The 20,859-nt window shown below is 44.5% G+C and overlaps 1 protein-coding gene and 1 long non-coding RNA gene across 2 annotated transcripts in view; one reads left to right on the plus strand and one right to left on the minus strand.

The window, feature by feature from the left end:
* SDC2 (syndecan 2) overlaps positions 1–16,690 on the plus strand; it is a 96,885-nt gene extending 80,195 nt beyond the window's left edge. Inside the window, exons 2-5 of the mRNA XM_081816304.1 lie at positions 4,150–4,261; positions 9,940–10,073; positions 14,381–14,516; positions 15,432–16,690. Of these exons, the coding sequence (XP_081672430.1) occupies positions 4,150–4,261; positions 9,940–10,073; positions 14,381–14,516; positions 15,432–15,595 (546 nt within the window). The 3' untranslated portion in view covers positions 15,596–16,690. The remainder of the gene's footprint in view (positions 1–4,149; positions 4,262–9,939; positions 10,074–14,380; positions 14,517–15,431) is intronic.
* A 1,325-nt stretch (positions 16,691–18,015) lies between these two features.
* The window catches only part of LOC115937159 (uncharacterized), a 36,298-nt gene continuing 33,454 nt past the window's right edge, over positions 18,016–20,859 (minus strand). Inside the window, exons 2-4 of the long non-coding RNA XR_014144305.1 lie at positions 19,756–19,858; positions 18,401–18,452; positions 18,016–18,307 (exon numbers count right to left, since the gene is read on the minus strand). This is a non-coding gene — a long non-coding RNA (uncharacterized LOC115937159). The remainder of the gene's footprint in view (positions 18,308–18,400; positions 18,453–19,755; positions 19,859–20,859) is intronic.

Below are 20,859 nucleotides of genomic sequence, written 5' to 3' on the forward strand. Positions count from 1 at the left end.
ACAAATAGACAGGTTGGTGATATTACTAAAACCAAGATCGGGGCACTGGTCTTTTATGCGTCAAATTAACATTTCTCTGTTCATTTATATTACAGATACCATATGAGTTTGGGCTAAATCATTCTTTCAGAATACTGGTTTTCATCATCCTCAAGCATGTAAGGCCTAGATCACCATGGCTCTCCTCAATTTTCCATCCTTAAAGGAGTTTATTTCTTCGTAGCAGTCTTACATAAAGGAAATCAGTGTGACCAGGTCTCTTGAGTTTGTCGGGGAGCCCGGGGTTGGGTAGAGGAAGGCGCGGCAGCCGACACCGGAAGTGCTGGTGAGACCATATGGTGAAAGCACTTCTTTCCAAGCTAAGGAGTTTTTATATCATCCTGTAGGTGACAGAGAACCAATAAAAGGTTTTTAGCTGGGAGTGATACGGTGACATTTAAGGATGGTCCCTCCGCAGAGTGTAGTCAAACACAAAGACTTAGCCAGTGGCCAAATAAGGAGGCCTTAGTAGTTAGTGGCCCAGGCCCAGTATGATGAGGTTGCCGCAGCTCGGGGGCTGGAGAAGGAGGGAGGGAGTTAGGGTAGAAGCAGGTATGTATCTTGCCTGCCTTTGGGCATTGTGGGGATACAAAACTGAGTCAGTGGTGCGTTCTCTGGGAGGAACTGCCTGCAAGGAAAAGGTTGCAGGTTCCGCGGCCAGAGGTGGCGTCAAGCACCAGCCTCTGTGGTTTGCAGTAGCTTTTCCTCCTCACCGTACCTAGTGGCTTTCCACAGCTTCCGTTTGCTCTCCGGTGTTCACGTCTTGCATCAGCCAAGGGGGAAAAGGTCTGAAAGACCAACTCTATTTTTCTTCCAGCTCGTACTCTGAGCCCTGTTAGCTAACAGGATTGGCACAGCCTCACAGAAGTGGTCAGCCCCACACTAAACCACCTCGTTGTGAAATGCCCCGGTCGGCCTGCCGCTCCGTGCTGCTGGGCCCTGCCACCGTTCCCTTAGTCCAGTGGCTCTGCCTCACTGAGCAGGAGGGGGCTCAGGGTGAGTCCCGGCGTTCTCTGCTTAGCGAGGCAGCCCACATGTGGCTAGGTGTAAAAGCAGTAAGCAGTCGTCTTGAGTCACCCCTTTCCATGGCTTTCGAGAGATGCACATCTTGCCCCAGGGGAGTGTTTGTGCAACTCCATTTCGCTCTCCAGGCATATGTTGAGTGCAGAAATTCTCTCAGCCTGGAGTGCGGAGTCTCCACAAAAGGCACTTGTCATGTTTGGAAAGGTTTTTGTTGTTGTTGTTGTTGTTGTTGTTGTTTAAAGGAAAGACAGTGGAGTTATTCTTTGAGCATTATCTGCTACAGAGTGAAAAGGGCCCTGCTTGTTATTAAATTGGACTCTGTGGAACGATTTTGGTAATTCCTCCTCTGTGCTTGGTGCCCCTGACATCAGAGCAGGAGATGACTGTGGGTTTGATGTCACAGTCATTTGCACAACACTGGAGGATGGAGGAGCCGAATACCTAGTGGTCCTCCAGCCTGTGAAACATCTCGTCCGCCCCACAACCATACTGGAGCCCTGTAGACCCCAAGGGGCCGAGGGCAAACCAGCTTCTCCAGACGCGCCCACGCTTCTACCCCAAGTCCTGTAGCAGCTCAGGCAGGACAGCTTCCTCGGAGGGTTGTCGTGGGGAAGTCAGTTGCCTGTCAGGCGACCCAGTGTGGCTGAACTGTGAGGTGGCCAGAATTCCCTGGGAGATGTTTTTTGGCCCCTCTGCCTGTCTGTTGTGACAGATGACAACTGGCTCACCTAATGAACAGAAATTCAGTTACCCGTAGGAATTAAATATCTTCGGGTTACCATGCCACCTCCAACTTCTTGGACAGAGCCAAGAGGAAAATGGAATCAATATTAAGAAAAGACAAATAGGTTTCTAATATGTTACAAGATACTTTGACTTAGGTTTCGGACTCTAGGTTACTTAAGGAGATGTGATGCAACGCGCATGGGAGGTCTGGGGCAGACAATCTCCCAGGCTTAGAATGGAGAGATTTTAACTGTAGGAATCCTGGAGGTCCCGTGAGAGGTGTTAACTCTGAAACCTGAGTCAAAGGCCAATTTGTTTTAGGTAATCTCAGTTGACAAATATTTATTGAGTACGCATGCATTTTGAGAGAGGCAGGAAGCATGCTGCCTTCAGCAAGTTGTACTCAGCGGAGGAGCAAAAGAAAGTACACATGAAACAATGAAAAATAACAGTAAGAGTTTAGGGCTTAAACTGTTCGTAGGCTATAAAATCCAAAATCGCAGTGTACGACTACATCCAGGGACTGGGGTGGTCAGAGCCTGTTTCATAGGCAGGATTTGAGAGAAAGAATGAGGGGGTGCTCCAGATGACAGTCACAGGACAGAGGTTAACATAAGCCGGACGGAAAATTGCTTTACAGCGTGAGCCGCAACAGCCCAAGCAGCATTTACTGAGCACCTACTATATATACGCACCCCCTACTGTGATTGCGGGGAGCTGGGGTGGATTAAAGAGATGTGAGGTACAGTCCTTGCTCTCAGAGCAGCAGAGAGTCAGCTCGGGGTCAGTTAAGTTGATGGTAGAGCTGAGCGACCATCCTGACATGGTTTACAAGCTTTGGGAATTACGGCCTTGGAAACCAGGATGATGCAGGATGGCCTCCGAGTGCAGAGGTCAGCTCTGACCATTCTAGCAGAAAAATGCCACCACGCTCTTGGCTCAGGGTGGTCACTCGATGCCGGCCAGCCAGCCCACTGGAAAACCAGCCCCGAGGGTTTCAGTGCTCAACGCGCTGGTGTGGCAAGCTCAACAAAAAAAGGAGTTCGCATACTCTTCTGTCGGTGGGCGCTGAGGCCCGGTGGAGAACATGGGCTCAGGTTTACGAGGCTCCAGCTTCTCCAGGCAGCCGCTGAAACCCCGAGAGAATAAAGTAGTGCTGTTAGGAGGGCTGGACCCCATCTGTCCTCCTAGGAAGGTTCCAGTCACGGCGACCGCTGGAACACAGAGTCTTATTTTAAGAGGAAATCTAACGAGAGCCAGAGTAGTAAGGGAAACATTTTTTATAATTCCTCTTAGGAGCAAACATTCAATTTAATATTTAAAAATAGGACAATATGAGTGTTGCCTATTTCCAAACACAAGCGTTGTTTTAATCTGACCGTCTGCTTTTGTTTCTGGGTTTTCCTGAGATACTCGTGGGAAAATACCAATTTATTAAGACCATTTTATAAAAAAACGATGCATCTACTCTGCCTCCAATTCATGTGAGTTACTCTTATGGCCAGGATGAGGTTGAATTTTAATACAAAAACGCTTACTGAAGAGCAAAGAAGCTGTGGAGCTGGTGTACTTCGCGAATGATCCCTCTCCATGTGAAGTGTGTGATTTGCTGGTTCCAAGTGCCAGTAATATAAAAAGAATGTGCTCATGTGGCTTTATCTGTATTTGTCATTATGGCTCTGCCAAGCCAGTGAACCCTAGAAGCGGGCTCGGGGTGGGCTTTGGCTCTTGTCAGAGGAGCCCCCTGGGGACTGCTGCCTGCAGGGCGCCCTCCCTTCCTGGCGTCTGCACGGGTCCGGGCTGCCCGGACATCTGGGGAGCTCTCGGCCACAGTGACAAAGCTCTGAGCGTGGCCAGGCCTGCAGACGTTTGGTGGGCCTTGATGGCTCCCTGGGTGATGATTTGGCCTAAGTGTGGTAAAACCGTTGTATTCATCCCCAAGAAAGTCTTAAATAATCTGAGTGTTTGGTAGTTCTCCAGTAAGGGAGCCTCACAATGACTTTGTGACAGAGGAAATGCCTGAGCTGGCTTATAATTAGCACTGAGACCACCGAAACTCAGACAGGTTCAGTGGAATATAATGAAATAAGCCCCTGAGAGGTGCTTCGGTCTCTGAGCTGTTTCGTTCTCTTGGATTAGGCTACTGAGGCTTCCCTTGGGAGGCGGGGGGTTTGCCTATGGTCAGCCTGTGACTTAATCCACATTAGCAGGATGTCCTGAGGAAGGGGAGGGCCAGAAATGTGGGTTCAAAGGACTGGAGGAAAGAGGAGTAGTCACCTTGGGGTAAACCTGAACAGTAAGCTAAATGAGCAGGTTTCTTAATCTCTCACCATTCTGAACCCTTTCTTGTTCTTTTCTCAGAGAGCAGAGCTGACGTCTGATAAAGACATGTACCTCGACAATAGCTCCATTGAAGAAGCTTCGGGAGTGTATCCTATTGATGATGATGACTATGCTTCTGCCTCAGGCTCGGGTAAGGCCATCTACCTCCGTGAGCGCCTCTGTTCTCCATGCTTGCACACACACACACACACACACACCCCACACACACACCCTACTGGAGCTTATTTCAAGGAGACAGGCAGGATGCACAGTGGTTAAGGACACACCTTTGGAGTCAAAATGCCTGGATGCACATTCTAGCTCTCCGCCACCTAAGCTGTGAGATCTTGGGAATGTGTTTGACTTGGCTGAGTCTCCGTTTCTTCCTTCATAAAATGGAAAGTAATAATAGTCTCTATCACCTAGGTTGTTGTAAAGCTCCAAGGGGTTAACACATCTATAGCTCTTAGAGTTTGGTGCTTGGCAAGTAGTCAGTGTTGGCTCAACATTAGTTTTAATTTTATTATGAAGGCTTTCAGAGTGATAAAAGTGGGAAGCCACCCTGAAAGAAATCCCTCAGACACCAGTCTGATGAAGCCACCAACCCTATGTTCTAGATTATGGGTGGAAGCAAAAAGAGTTGTGCCTTCCTACTCAAGAGTAGGAGGGAGAATGTATCAGCCAAGCAAAATGATGGTACAGTGATATCCTCACTCCCCTAGTATATCTGTAACCTATGATCTCAGTAATGCTGCCCCATGACAAACCAGCCCAAAACGTAGGGGCTAAAATCAACAGTCCTTCATTAGCTCATTATTCTGCAGGATGGCAGTTTAGGCTGGGCTAACTGGACCCCCTCGTGTGTCCTTGGTCAGCTAGAGTCTGGGCAGCTTTGTTGATTTTGGTTGGGCTCTGTCCCAGCTCTGGGGCAAACTTGGCTCTGGTCTACACAGCCTCTCCTTCTCCAGTGGGCCAGCCATTTGTTGACAGGAGGATGTAGAGATCCCAAGAGAGCAAGTAGGAGTGTGCAGAGCCTCTTGCATGCTAGGCTGAGAGTTGGCACAGCATCCCTTCCACACTTGACTAGTCAAAAGCCAGTCCTAGCCAGCCCAGCCTCCAAGTCTGAATGAAAGGATGTGCACAGTCACATTACAGAGGACGTGGATACAAGGCGGGGGGAGTAAAGGATTCTGGCAGTTTTGCAAGCTACCATATGTGGAAAATGTTTCACCAGGAATGGCCCCCCAAGAAGCCGGAAAGGAAGAAGGACTTGTGCATATACTCAGCGAATAATCAAGTCAGGAATTTGTGGTCAGCAGTACGCTAGGAAAGTCTTATCCAGGACCTTTCTTGCTTGGAGTTTTCACTGTAGATTCAACAGATGGTCAAAGTTATGCTGAACACAGATGTCTGAAATCAGACTGGCCCAGGCTTCAGACTGACCCAGAACAGACCAAAACCAATTGTCGAGGTCTACCTGTATAGGAGTGAGTGTTTTAAGTGTTTTAAGTTGGAAAACAGCAAGTCTGAGAAAGACGAGAGCGATGGTGGCTGACCTAGTAACAATGAGCTTACAGTGCAACTTGAATGTAAAAATAGCCCTCGTTATTCTTGGGGAAGTGATATATACCACACATGCCAAATGAGTGTGGAAAGAGTTGTTCTCCATAGCCCACAACACTATTAATATCTTTTTTTTTCCCTTAGCACCTCAAAAGTGCTTTGTAACTATCTTCACAATGTCCCAAGAGATAATGAATATGGACCCCTTTTCTTCCCATTTCATAGATCTTAGAATCCAAGAGTCGTTAGATCTGTAGACGTTGTCCAAGTCATTTTCCTGAGTTATGCCAAGATTATCCTGAAGTTCAGTATAAAGAAAGCAGGTACATAGTCCTGCTTCTCTGTACCCATGCAGGTGAAAGGAGTTTGCAGTGGGTCATTTGAAATCCAGAGCACACTAATCAGATAGATAGAACTAAGCTTTCAGTGTGGATCCACATTGCTTTTGCCTTGGCTCCAGCCCTGGGCAGAGCATTGCTGCAAAGAAGTGCATCCTTCTAGACTTTGGAGACCCCCTGGCACTGCTTAAAGGTATATCGATTTACAGCTTAAAGGTAGTAGAAGCTGTAACTAGAATTCGTAAAGCCCATACAGTGTGGCAGGCACTGTTCTATACCTCCAACATCTCTATAAGGACAGATTGTTACCATCTCCAATTTTCGCATGGGAAAGTCCAAGGCACGGAGAGATTGAGTAACTTGCCTCAGACCATACTGTTGGAGAGTAATAGAGCTGGGGCGAGGGCTGGGGAGTCGGACTTGAGAGTGTGTTCCTTTTTGCTCCTTTGTTGACCTGCCTCCTGTGTCATAATATGTCACTCTAGGATTAGGGTGCCCTGCCTAGCTGATGCCCGGTCCCAGCTGGAAACTGGGATTCCCCAGGGTTTTGGCCAGTGTTCCCTCTGTCCTCACTCCTATCTTAGCTACCTAGTGGAAAAGCAAATGGACCAGAGGAAAACGGCCAGGGGCCTAGAGGATGCTTCCCAGGTGAGGAGATGGGGCCATGCTGTTTGTGTGGACTCAAGAATGGACATTAATGAATATGAACACTCCAGGCATTCACTGAATGCCACACATCACGCCATGTTCTTAGGGCAGAGAGATGAGAAGGGCTTGGTCCCTGTCTTCGAAGAACCAAGAGACAGAGAAATGCAGAAAAGAGAAAAAATAATCGTACCACCATGTCATGAGTGACATAATATGGTAAAGTGCTGTACAAGAAAAATTTGAGAGTGAAACGTAGAGTTCTGGTTAAAAGTGGTAGATGGAACACACATATTTTCCAATGCCCAACTAAGCTGTCAATAAAGGAATTGTTCTTAAACTCACAAGGACACCTAAAACAGTAGAGGAGACCAAAGCCATGATGTTTTGAAGACTGGGAAGCAGATAGTCTTGTAGTGGAGAGAAGGGATGACGTTGATCCCGAGCAAGATGGTATGAGCAGCAGTTTCCCAGGTGGAAAAAGGCTCCGGGGTGGGATGTCTCAGGCCAGGGGAAACAATGAGAAGCTCACAAGTCAGGGATGCCAGAGATGTGATCCAGGGGGCTCCCAGGTCTCTGGTTTGGGCAAGGGGGGGACCATCTATTTGAATAAAGATGATGACAAATACAGTAGAAGAACCACCCGAGGCAGATCACTCCCCTGTCTCTGATGGAAGAAGTCTAGCTTGAGGGAATTTTCGACCTTACAAAAATCTCCCCTTTCTCACAACAGATCCCCCTACTTCGGTGATTCATATTTGTAACTGGTATGAACGAAGGGGGTCTTGAAAGCCCTTAATGGAAAATTTTCATTTGGCATTGGCAAAAATCTTTTGTAAGGAAATGATTCATTGTAGGAATAAATCAATCATATTATATGTAAGACTTTGATAGAAAATCAGGTGGGCTGATATAAAAGAGCAGTGTGTTTCTGGAGCCGTCATTATTCGTGACATATTTACATATACTGTTTTGTGTGTGCCATGCTTTCTAATATCTATCACATGCAGACCTCGGAGAATTAATATCACCGTTTTACACGTGAAGACCCTAAGTTTCAAGCATTCCTCGCCCAAGGTCACACAGCTAAATATGCCAGAAGCAGTACTAGGTTTATTTTTAATGCCAAATCCCGTATTTATTTCACGATTTACCCTACGATTTCTTCCCCGTATGATGAGTGTATGTGCTCAAGTTAAAGGAGATAGCTGATAGAATAAAATATTTTTAAATGTGACATTAAACAGAAACAAGGGCTCTTGCCCTGTCTCCAGCACGTTACCTCTTCTGAACTGCTTGTTACGTGACCGGGCTTCTGTGAGGAACTTGGAGGTGTTCATTACTTGTTCCCTGTCTGAGGAAGCGGGTTAGTTTGAGGTACAGAGTTTTGAGTTTGAGTTGTTACACATTTGACAAATGATCACCTTAAAAAGAATGTCGTATTTGAATGTCAGAAATTCTCAAATGCTATTCCGGTCAAAAGGCAAAAACAAAACAAAATAGTGCCCAGGTGGCAGTTGGTGGTTTGTCACTCTTTGAACAAACACTGGATCAGAGCCTGTATGTGCTGGGGAGTCTGTTAGGCACTCAGAGAGGCCGGAGCCTTACGGAGTTTCCAGTCCCGTGTGTGGCGGGGGTGGGGGTGGGGAGGGGACTTCAGTCAATAGCCTACAAATAAACACGATTACAAATCTGTGGTAAATGTAACTTAGGCTAAGAAAGGTAGTACTAAAAAGCCATTTAACAGAGGACTCTGACATAATATGGAAGGGAGGATGAGATGAGTGCAATTTGCAAATCGTTGTGCTGAGGTCTGGAGGTGAATTAGGAATTAGCCAGGTGAGGGCTTCTGGCAGGACATCAGGGGACAGATGAGAGGGGAAAATGATGCTCAAGGAAGCTGGAACGGTGGTTCAGGGCTGGACCATGCAAGGCTGGGCTGAGACATTTTCTATTTATCTCAGGAGCAGTGGGGTACCATTGTAATGGTTTTAAATAGTAGGATGATGGGGTCACAGCCGGTTTGTGGGCAGTGAACTGAGAGGGGGCTCTCAGGAAGAAGGCAGGTCCGGTGGCTTGTGGACAGATTACGGTGGCCTGGATGAGGCTGGTGGCCCTGGAACTGTGGAAAAGTGTTAGAGCGAAGACCTATTAAAGTAAAATCAGAACTGAGGTGATGGATTCAAGGTGGGGGTAAGGAAGAAGTCAGGGTTGTGATTTATAGGAATGGAAGGTTCTGTTCACTGCCAGGTAACACAGGACGACAACCAGGTTTGTAGGCGGACGGGGAGGGAGATCGTGAGCTCTGTTTTGAACATGTGAGAGGTGCATAGTACCTTTGAGTCCTTTGAGTGAGAATGTCAAGCCAGCCAGTGGATATGTAGGTCTCAATTTCAGAGGAGTGGTTAAGCTAATGATATAAATATAGGTTTCATTTGTATTTAGACGGTAATTGAAGCCAGGAGTGTAGGCGAGGGAGAAAAGGTAGAGTAAGAAGCAGCCTAGGGCAGAACCTTAAGGAACTCTGATATTTTTGCATCCAGGTGGAAAGAGAATGAGCCTGCAAAGGAGACTTAGAAGTAGCCCAAGAGGTGAGGGGGAAAACTGGGAAGTCAAAGTGTTAGAAGCCCAAAGATAGTATATGAAGAAGGAGATGATCATTAACCAGTGTCCGGTGGTGCGAGGAGGTTCCATTAGATGACGACCACTCAGGAAAATGCCTCTGGATATGGCAGTGTGGAGGACATTGGTGACCTCATTAACTAACGTCACCGATAGCATGATGACAGGGGAAATCTGACGAGAGGGAGGCCAGCAGAGTGGATTGCTGGTGAGGACCTACCAGGCCACTGGAAAAATCTGGCTATAAAAGAGAGGAGAGAGGGGGCAGCAGATCCCCTCAGAGAAGAAAGGGTCTGCTGTGGGAGAGTCTGCCTTTCTTGTCTTTGTGTCGTGTTTTAAAGTGGGAAGTGTAGCATGTTTCAGCATAGGAAAGGAAGAAATCTTGTGAGCAGGAGAGATTTGAGCATGGAAGTGAAAGAAAGGGTCCTTGAGAGCATTGAGGATAATATTACAGAAAATGCCAGGCTGCCCACAGATCCACTCTGAAATCCCCTCATTGTGTGAAAACTGTGGGAAGGTTAGTGTGGGGTTCTTGGGGAGCAGGTAGTTTGAAAGCCCCTGGCCTTGTCAGTGTCCACCCCGCACAGTGCCCTCTGCTCATAGAGAAACCTGTGTTGGGATTCCTGTGCTCAGCTCACCTTCGCTTGTTTTTTTTCCCCAGGAGCTGATGAGGACATAGAGAGCCCAGAGCTGACAACATCCCGACCACTTCCAAAGATAGGGTTCACTAGTGCTGTTCCAAAAGTGGAAACCACGACACTGAAGACACAGAACAAGATACCTGCTCAGACGAAGGTGTGTTTGTTTTGCATTACGTTAGCGGGTCCTCGTAAATGCTTTTTAAAATTGCACAGATTGTTCCTTTTGAGAAGCCCCCTTCAGAAATGATGTGAGGACACATGGTCTTCTCATTATATTGCGGTAAATGGCTATTCCTTACTCTTTTGATCGTTTTGACATTTACCCACCTGCTACTTTTTTATTGTTAAAGAGACTGTTTTTCAGAGCAGTTTTAGGTTCATGGCAAAACTGAGGGGGAAGTCCAGAGAGCTCCCATAGGCCCCCTGCTCCCACACGTGCACAGCCTCCCCTCTGTCAGCATCCGCACCAGAGTGGTACGTTTGTTACAACCATTGAGGCTACGCTGACATGTTATTATTACCCGGAGTCCATAGTTCCCCTTAGGGCTCACTCATGGTGTTGTACATCCTGTGGGTTCTGACAAATGTACGATGATATGTATCTGCCATCGTAGCCTAGTACAGAGTATTTCCACTGCGCTAAAAGCCCTCCGTGTGCTGCCTACTCATCTCTCCCGCCCCCCACCCCCAGCAAGTACTGATCTTTTTACTGTCCTCATAGTTTGGCTTTTCCAGAATGTCATACAATTAGAACCATACAGTATGTAGCCTTTTGAGATTGGCTTTTTTCTCTGAGCGATATTCATGTAAGGTTCCTCCACATCTCTTCCTAGCTCGGTAGGTCATTCTTCCTACTACTTTTATCACCCAGACCTAGCTTCTATACGGATATCATTCATAGGATGCTCCTTCTCTCAGGAGCTCACAGCCCAGTTAAGAAGCAAGACATTTTCTGTTTATTTGGGCTTCAGCCAAGAAAATTTGTTTTCATTTCATAAAGAATTTGTTCTGAGTTAAAACCATTGTGAACTTTACACATGCTGGAACAGGTAATGGAATAAGAACACTCCAGGTACCTGTCTCATTATTTCTGTTTTCTCAGGCCTATCATCAGTGGCCTACAGACTTTGACCTCTTACAGTGATAATGATGCACATGGTTACATCCCAATATAGTCCTTTTGAGAGCTGAGTTATTAAGAAATAAGGTCTTTGGATTTAGAACACAGCAAAACTACTAGCTAGTGAAAACTATGAGACTGGTGGTTTTGGCCTTATAATTATTATATTGTAATTAGTTGACCACTCGCTACCGGGTAAGCTATTTAAGTTGGAAAATGCATATGAAAGTCTGAAGAAGGGGCACCTGGGTGGCTCAGTGTGTTAGGTGTCTGGCTAATGATTTTGGCTCAGGTCATGATCTCTCCCTGGGATCGAGCCCCGCATCAGGCTCCATGCTCGTCATGGAGTCTGCTTGTCCCTCTTCCTCTGCCCCTCCCCCTGCTCCATGCGCTCTCCCTTGCGCACACCATCCCAAATAAATAAAATCTTAAAAAAAAAAAAAGTCTGAAGAAGGCCTAGGCTTTAAATCCTGCATCTGGTCAAATTTCTTAGCTTCCCTGAGCCGTTCCTCGTGGGTCCTTGAGAAGAAGAAATGTGGGTGCATATAGCATGGCACCTGAGACTCAGGAAGCATTCTCTAAGCCTCCAGTGAATTTGGTTAGAGCCGTAGAGCCCAAGGCAATTCACCAAATGAGCGTGTGTAACTGCAGTTGGGAGACGTTGTCCGTGGTCCCGGGGTAGCAGGCTGCTTACGAAAACCTAGAAACGCAGGTGTCCCCTTTGAGAGCTCACCCATCTGTTGGTCAGAAGTAAGATGCTGCCAAGCTTTTGTAGGAGACAGGATGCGGAAGGCCGCCTCCTGTCCGTAGTGCCAGGTCTTCCCTGGAGGAAGAGGTGCCCCCCCGCAGCTAGGAACACATGGGGGCTTCCCACGCTTTGTTTTCCTCCCCTTGTCAAAGTGCATTTGTTTTCCCTCCCAGCCCAAGGTGCCCCCAGAGCATGTGAAAGGAGAGGCAGGACAGAGCTGGATACATTTCTGGAGATGCGGAAGGGCCATGTTCAATCCTCTCCAGCCTGGAGTGCGCTCTGCAGGATTAAGACGGGGCAGTTACTGGGGTGGCAGACTGACTTCCCGGGCCAGGTGATCGGAAAAAAGGAGAAGGTCTCTGAACCCTGAGGCAGACGTACCTAGCATGTGGGGGCTCCATGCATGGTAGCTGCTCCATAAACGTATGAAGTTGAATGAATGGAAGAAGGATGGGAGAAGGGGAGAAGTGAGAAGTAACTGGTGTGCGTCATGATGTTAGGATGGGGAGAGGGTCCTCAGAGTGTGTGTGCCAATTACCCAGTGTGGCTGTTGAAAGATGCATCTGGCGTTACCACAGTTTTGTTTTTTTTTTTCTTTAAAGATTTTATTTATTTATTTGAGAGAGAGAGAATGAGAGAGAGCATGAGAGGGAGGAGGGTCAGAGGGAGAAGCAGACTCCCTGCCGAGCAGGGAGCCCGATGCGGGACTCGATCCCGGGACCCCAGGACCATGACCTGAGCCGAAGGCAGTCGCTTAACCAACTGAGCCACCCAGGCGCCCGCGTTACCACAGTTTTATTTGACTGCTTGTCGTGACTGAATCTCTCGAAGTCGGTGACCATCAAGACCCGCTAGCTGGAGGCAGGAAACTCCATTTTGGCTTTCAATGGTAAAGAGTTGTATCCTAAGCAAAACCTAATTTGAGAGTAGAGTTCTGGTCAGTCGACAGGAATGGATTGAAACTTGATTTAAATTTTTAAAAAATTGGCTTCAAGGAAGTGATTGTGTCAGATCTAGATAAAGAAGATAGATGTTTGGCAGATGAGCTCAGAAATTAAGAATCCCCAAACATTTTAACATATTTATATATTCCTAGTATCATTTGTATTCAGTGGAGTCCTCATTCATCTCTTCATGAGAGGTTTATTAAATGCTACTCATCGTGTGTCAAACATTATTCTAGGTACTGATAATGATAATATTGATAGTGAATATTATTAATAAGTGATTTAATTTTCTATCTTATAGTTACATGGTAGTACAACTAAATTAAACGTTGCCTTTAGGCTATCTTTAATGTAGACTGCTTTCAAATGGGTCTCTCAGTGGTATTAGTGTCCCTGTCACAGATATCCCATCTAGTTTGTTGTAAATTTATGTGACAAAAATAAAAAGAACACAGTTGTTGGTTGAAGCAGAGCATTGCTCACAATCTTTTACTTCCGATACATTTCCAAGGCATCCAGACAACCAGACGTGGATGTGACAGATCCTTAAATGACTTCATTTAATCATCTATGGTGCCTTTTTGTAATTTCATCTTGCACATATATACAAGGGTTGAGGTATTTCAGATTAGCTCCATACTGTAGAAATAATTCTTCTTAGTCAAACCCCTGCTTCTATACAAGAAAGCGTTTCAATGTAAAGAATGAATGTTCCATCCAGAGCACCTGGAAGCTTGTGCACTGATGGACTGTCCCTATTAGTGCATGGTGGCCCCAGCTCTGTGGAGACCTCCTGTCCCCACACCCACGGACCCCTGAAATGCAGATCAGAAGGTAAGTCAGAGGGAATTGTGTCAGGTCTCACGAATGATTATAGAGACTCAAAAAATCTGAGGGGAATTCATGAGGTTTGTCATAATAATGTGTGGTTGGGGTTAATGCTCACCGGAGATGAGCTTCTGAGAGTTACCGCCTTGGGTTTGTGCTTTAGAATTGTGGAAAACCCAAGAACCTCAGAATGCCCTTCATTAAACGGAGGTAGACACCAAGGTGCAGGAAAGTGGTATGACTCGGTCAGGGTCACACAGGAGCTGCTTAGAGAGCCCAGACCCCTGAAGTTCTAGCTCAGGGTTCGTTGAAGTTGTAAGAGTGAGTAGGGAGAGGGGAGCATTGCTGACTAAGTCTGGAGGGCTACTCCCCAGAGTTGGTAGCAGGAAGAGCCCTTGGAGAACACCTGCAGAGAAGGCCTGAAAGGAAGCTGCCATTACAGTGCCCCGTGCAGCAAAGAGCTGACGGAGTAAGGAGAATTGGGACCATGTTCTTGGGTTGGTGCAGCCAGAAAGAGCTAGAGCCTGCAGTCAGAGGAGCGGTGAGAAAACAGAGCTCATCAAGTGTCAACTAAAACAACCTAACCATGTCATCTGGATTATCATGAACTCACTAAGCAGCCATCTTGCCTCTACCTATGATGGTATTCTACAAAAGCATGGACAACGTAGCTCCATCCTAGGACTCGCCTCTTGGTGTAAACTTCACAATTATTTCCCAGACTCATTGTTGGAAAACAATAAACCTTGGAATATACTTCTGTTTTCTCTTCTTTCTAGCACATTAAAAAAGATCTTTATAATCTTTTCCCTTATCAGTCACCTGAAGAAATTGATAAGGAAAAAGTTCATCTCTCTGACTCAGAAAGGAAAATGGACCCAGCTGAAGACGATACAAATGTGTATACTGAGAAGCACTCAGACAATCTGTTTAAACGAACAGAAGTTCTGGCAGGTGAGTAGCCCAGAGGGGGCCTGCTGGGAGGGTCCTTAAATAGACCTTGCTTGGCTAAGTGATATTCAGAGATACAGGCCAAGCTTGCTGAATGTCACCTTCCTGCCGAGAGCAGGAAGAATGAGAGCCTGTCTCATTCCAGAGTGAGAGACAAGAGTTAGGCAAATGTTCTTTATTTTCTCTCCACTCCCTCATCCTACCACTTGGTACAAGAAGAGGAAAGTTAGGATCTGAGTTGGTCCAGAACAACTGGGTGTGGGGGGGGGTGTGGTGGGATGTGAAGCTCAATTCATCCAGCTCCAAGTCATCCTGATACCAAAATAAACTTGAGAAGGAAAAGTCCTTTATGGGGGGGAGGGCAGTTGATGCAAATAACGCCCAAGGCATTAAGGATGCTATCTCTCATTGTAACTTATCTGATGAAAGCAGTCACCATTTGATTTTAAAGGGGAAGATGTGTACGATTTAAGAACACTTAGTCCTTGAAAGGATAGTCCCAAAGCCAAGACTAGAAAAGACATTTGTTTGCTTTTTTTCATATTTACCCTTACAAAACTTGTCACTTCTATCGTGTTTTGTGCCTTCACTGAAAAAGCAATTAGAAGATTAGACTATGAGTTGTGAGAAAACTAAAGAATTTTAAAGGAAGGAATTAGGTGAGGCCCCAGCCAGATTTTTCTTATTGAGGCTTTTGACTGATATTATTAATTCTAATCAAAGAAAGTACTGTACCTTCCTCGGGAATGTCAGATTTGGGTAATTACCTGGTTGCCTCATCGAATCCAGTTTTTAAGTGTTTTGGGGTTTTTCAAATGGAGCCTTTTATAAAGGTGTAAATAGATGGGGCTCGACAAAGTTAATTTCTGCAGTCCTTGAATCTCTCCTGAAAGTAATCTTCCTTTTGGCGTGTTTCAGCTGTCATTGCTGGCGGAGTTATCGGCTTTCTCTTTGCAATTTTCCTTATCCTGCTGTTGGTGTATCGCATGAGAAAGAAGGATGAAGGAAGTTACGACCTTGGAGAACGCAAACCATCCAGTGCTGCTTATCAGAAGGCACCTACTAAGGAGTTTTATGCATGAAACTCCCACTTAGTGTCTCTATTTATGAGATCACTGAACTTTTAAAAATAAAGCTTTTGCATAGAATAATGAAGATCTTTGTTTTTTGTTTTTTTTCATTGAAGAGCCATTCTGGCCCTTTAGTGATAAAATCCCATTGTATTTAAAACTTTTCATGTATTTCTTTAGAACGACATAAAATTAAAATAACATCTGCAGTGTTCTGTGAATAGCAGTGGCAAAATATTATGTTATGAAAACCCTCTGTGTTCATGGAATCGGCTTAAACTTTTATGCGCAAATACAAAATGATTGTTTTTATCCTATGGTTCAGAGATGAAAGCTGTTTAATTTGTGTCCGCATGTCTCCGATTGACCTTACCAAGTTGGTCTTACTTTGTTAATTTATCTGTTGTTCCCTCTCCTCTGCTCGTCCCTCTTGTCCCCTTGAAAACAAAACTCTATGCCTTTTTGTAGCTGTTACGGTGCAATTTGTCTTTGGATAATTCAGATAATGGTAATTTAGTGTATATGTGATTTTCAAATATGTAAACTTTAACCTCCACTTTGTATAAATTTTTAAGTGTCAGACTATCCATTTTACACTTGCTTTGTTTTTCATCACCTGTAGCTTCAGGCAGATTTGCAACAGCAAATTAATGTGTAAAATTGGATTATTACCACAAAACTGTTCAGTCATAGCTATCTAATCAGATCTTCTTTTGGGAGGATTTGATGTGAGTTACTGACAAGCCTCAGCAAACCCAAAGATGCTAACAGTATTTTGAGAAGTTGCTGCAGATTCCTTTGGCCACTGTATTTGTTAATTTCTTGCAATTTGAAGGTACGAGTAGGGGTTTAAGGAAAAATCAGTTTTTGTTCTTAAAAATGCATTTAAGTTGTAAACGTCTTTTTAAGCCTTTGAAGTGCCTATGATTCTATGTAACTCGTTGCAGACTGATGTTAATGAGTATATATAACAGTTTAAAAAAAAAGTTGGTATTTTATAAGCACAGACAATTCTAATGGTAACTTTTGTAGTCTTACCAATAGACATCAACTGTAATTTGGGAACATAAAAACTACTGAATAAATCATGTGGCCTAATATTGAAAATGTCACTGTTATAAATTTTGTACATTTTCGATCAAATGTACATCTCCCCTTTGCAAATGACCATCTGCTCTTGAGGATGATGTGGGTTTGATTTCTGAGTGTTCCGTAGTGTCTGTAAATCAAAACCAAAGAGCTCATCGATGAGGCTGTTTATTACCAGACTCACTTCTGAATTGGCCAGAGGAAATCTGAATGTATCCTCCTGCCTGTGTTTGGGGGTAGACATTGGAAGACTGCCAGGGAGGGAATTGTGAAGTTGGCAACCTTTGTAGGCTAGCTGATGGCAACATTGAGAGGGATGCCTGCTTTTGCAAATAACTCTTGGGAGGATAAATTCCAAAGAACTGAAGGGGATTTTCCTGATGTCAGTATCTAAGGTTTTGTCCTGTAGACCGAATGAAGACTGATGTACCTTGGAAACTCTGCTCCAAATCTCTCCTGAAGCTTCACTGAAGAACCAATAGGTGGAATGCCATAGTTCACACTGTAGGGAAGGAAAGCAGGGCAGGGTGGCTCTGTGCACTAAAAGGAGGGCCCCACTGCTGAGGATTGAAATTGCTGGAAAGCAGGAGTGCCTGAGGAGGAGATGGAAGTCTGAGGGTACCCTGCCTGGGTATTTCCTTCTAACAACATTGCTTTTTCTGTTTTCACCATAAATTTTGTTTTAATGTGTGAGCCACCAAAGTAGGAAGAAGACCGCAAAAACAGCAACCCTTTCAATACATAATGTACTTTTAATAAAGTATGAATACTTCATTTAGAGAACGTTCCCTGGAATTGTCACATAACTCATTAAAAAAAAAATGTAAGCAGCACTCGGAACAGTGTTTACTTAAATTCTTAATGGCCTTAATTCTCAAATTCCTGTCCCATCACTTAGAGTCAATCCACTTTGGGGTGATTAAAAGGAAGTTCTAGCACCTTCTAAAGTTGCACAATATCCCTCGATTACAGAGGTTAAGAATGTAGTGGGTATACCTCTAACTGTGGAAAGCATAGTGAAATTAAGTTCATAGAATTAACTGCTTGGAATATCCATGCCAAGAAAAGAAAGTTTCTGGCAAATATTTTGTCACTGCTGTAAAGCAAAATATTTGTTAAAGTGCCAAAATAAAGTGTCATGCTGAAAGTAAAAAAAAAAAATCATTGTATAGACTGACATCCAGTTTTCTTCAACTGTATGTTTTCTGCTTAGTTTTTGTTTTTTGTTTTTAAGATGCAGTAACTAGTACTACAAGAAGTATTAGTAATGATTACCGAGTTCAGGAAAATTTTGGTAAAATATAAACATTAAAGCCAATGTGAAAATTTACTGTTTCCTTAACCACATGTAAATGCTTTCCTTTGTGTGAATATGGCTTTGTGTTTGAAAGACTTGCAGTATTCAAACTGCCCCATTTTCAGTGGATGGGGAAAGTGGGATGAGCTCATGGTGTGGCGTTTTTAAGTTTTAGCTGCAGGTGCATAGTACCTGAATTTCGGGATTAGGACCTGGTTAATAAAATTGAATTTAGGTTGAACAAGATAGCAGAAATTGCCATCTTACTCACATTAAAAGTTGATAGTTTCGGATCGAATGTTTGGTGAAATGGTCCTTTCTGCAAAGTAGAATCCTTTCTGCAAAGTAGACAAAAGATTCTTGCTTACTGAAGGTATAGTCTCTTTGTATAGGGTCTAGGAGACTAAGCTAAATAAGTAGAACATAATTACCTTACTCTGGTTTCCCGAAGGAACTTGAATGTCCTGCAAAGGGTGCTGGGTCCTGCAAAAACAGGGGCAGTAAAAACTTCATGGTTTTTAGGAGCTTACTTCTTCAGTGTCCTAGAGATTTTGAAAACTTAGGGAAAGTTTTTAAGTGAGGAGCAAAAATATAAAACCTAAAAATATTGCAGGGTGAATTTTATGACAACAATCATCTTTACAACTTTATTAAAATTATGTAATGGATGGTAGAAAAAAATTTTAATACATTTGGTTTTAAAAGGCAATGACTTCAAGCAACATAATCTCTAACTTGAATTTCTAAAGTTATAAACCTCTGGCAGACATCAGTGAGACCTGAAGAAGTTTTCAATTAAAATTAACCAAGCCAGATAATAAATGTAGTCTGAATTGAGTAACCACGAAGGTATTTTCAGTGCTGATATTTTATTACAATAGTGAAAGTTGAGATTTGGCTATTTCTGGGAAATCTGCTTGAGCAGGCATGGAAAACTTTATTTTTTTATTTTTTAAAGATTTTATTTATTAGAGAGAGCACAAGCCAGAGGTAAAGGCAGTTGGAGAAGCAAACTCCCCACTGAGCAGGAAGCCTGACCTAGGACCCTGAGATCATGACCTGAGCCAAAGGCAGACACTTAACCGACTGAGCCACCCAGGTGCCCTGGCATGGGAAGCTTTAAAAAGAATGAAAAACTGTGCTACGTAGAGGTAAAAATATCAAAATGAATTTTGTCCCACTCTGTCTCCTAATTTTGGGCAAATTCACTCTTAGATTTATCATTCTAAGATTTCATTCCTTTTTGTTTATCTGTTGCATATGATTTCTGGCAAGGATTTTTCTGACCAAGGAATCCCGGTGGCTTTGGGAGCAACTTGGTTTCCTGTGAATTAGCTGGAAGGGTATATGTGACTCAAGCAATAATTCTAACCCACAAATGGAGTGAAGCTATAAGCTTTGGTCTTTCTGATGTATGAGCACAAGATTCATTTATTCTAGTCGCCTTGGCAAAGTAGCATTCAAGCAACAAATGTATGTGCAAGGCATCGGAGGTTTAATCAGCAGATACTTGCCTACTGAGTATGCACCGGGCACTCTTCTAGAAGCTGGGGGTATAGTGATGAGCTAGAGAGAGCTCCTGCTCTCATGGGGTTTGGAGAGGGGTGCGTAGACTCTGAAACAAAACTAGCAAGTAGGAATTGCCAGTTGGTAGGAATTTCCATGATGGATATCATGCGGGATGATGTAAGGGACTGAAGGACTATGGGCCCAGCTAGGCTAGGTACGCTGCGGTAACAACCTCACAATCTCAGCAACTCGCACCAGCAAAGGATTTATGTCTTACTCATGCCACGTGTCCGTCGGCAGAGTTCTGCTGTGAAGAATTGTCGTCCTCAGCCCCAGTCTCTGGTCAGTGGAGTACCTGTTACCTGGAACACTGCCGGTCACTGTGAAAGAAGGAAAATCATGGTAAGCAAACAGTGGCTCTAAGGCTTCTACACAGTAGTAACATATCATACTTTCCACCCACACTTCATTTGCCAGAGCAAGTCACGTGGCCACACCTGACTTCCAGTGTGCAGAGAGGTGCGAGCCTCCTTGTGCTGGTAGGGAGAGAGATGGCGCACTTGGGAACAGCTACACTTAACTACATACAGCCTGGTCAGGAAAGATCTCTGAGAGGGTAAGGCCTGAAGGATGTGGAGCCAGTTGTGCTAAAATCAAGACAAGCCTTCCAGGCTGTGGGAAACCCTAAACAGGGAAGGAGCTTGGCATGTTGGAAGAACTGTGACAAGGCCAGTGTTTGACCTTGGTTGCCCATGGTAGAAAAGGAAGGATGACAATAGCTGAGAAGCGTAATTGCTTCCTTACTGGTCTTCCTTCCTCCACTTTTGTTCACTTACATTTTATTCCCACGATGAAGCCAGGCTGATCTCTTTATGATAGAAATTATTTCAAGTCACTCCTCTTCAGTGGCTCCTGACTCCTTATACCTGCCCTCAAGATCTTTAGGACCTGACCCCTGGACAATGCATTATAAGGAGACAAGTGGGGGGGGGTAGCATGGCCGCTTAGGGGATCATTATTGTTACCTAGAGGAGAAATGATGGTGGCTTGGCCTAAGGTGGTAATGGTGGAGATCGAGAAGAGTGGAGAGGAATTGTTTGGGGAGGTAGAATCCACAGGTCTTGCTAAAAGGTTGTAAGGAGTAGGCAGTAAGGAAAGAAAGGGATCAAAGATGACATCCACGTTTTTGGCTAAGCTGAGTGAGTCACTTTCTGAGAAGGGGAATATCAGGGAGTTGACTGATAAGAGTTCCTTTTGGGCCACGTTAAGTTAGAAATATTAGACACTAAAGTGCAGATGTCAGATGAACAACTTACTGAATGTAAGAATCACAGAAGAGGTAGCTGGAGATAGTGATTTAGGAATAGTGTCCATCCCCGGT

This window comes from Leptonychotes weddellii, chromosome 4, assembly GCF_054177405.1.
Source record: "Leptonychotes weddellii isolate Sample4059 chromosome 4, ASM5417740v2, whole genome shotgun sequence".
NCBI lineage: Eukaryota > Metazoa > Chordata > Mammalia > Carnivora > Phocidae > Leptonychotes > Leptonychotes weddellii.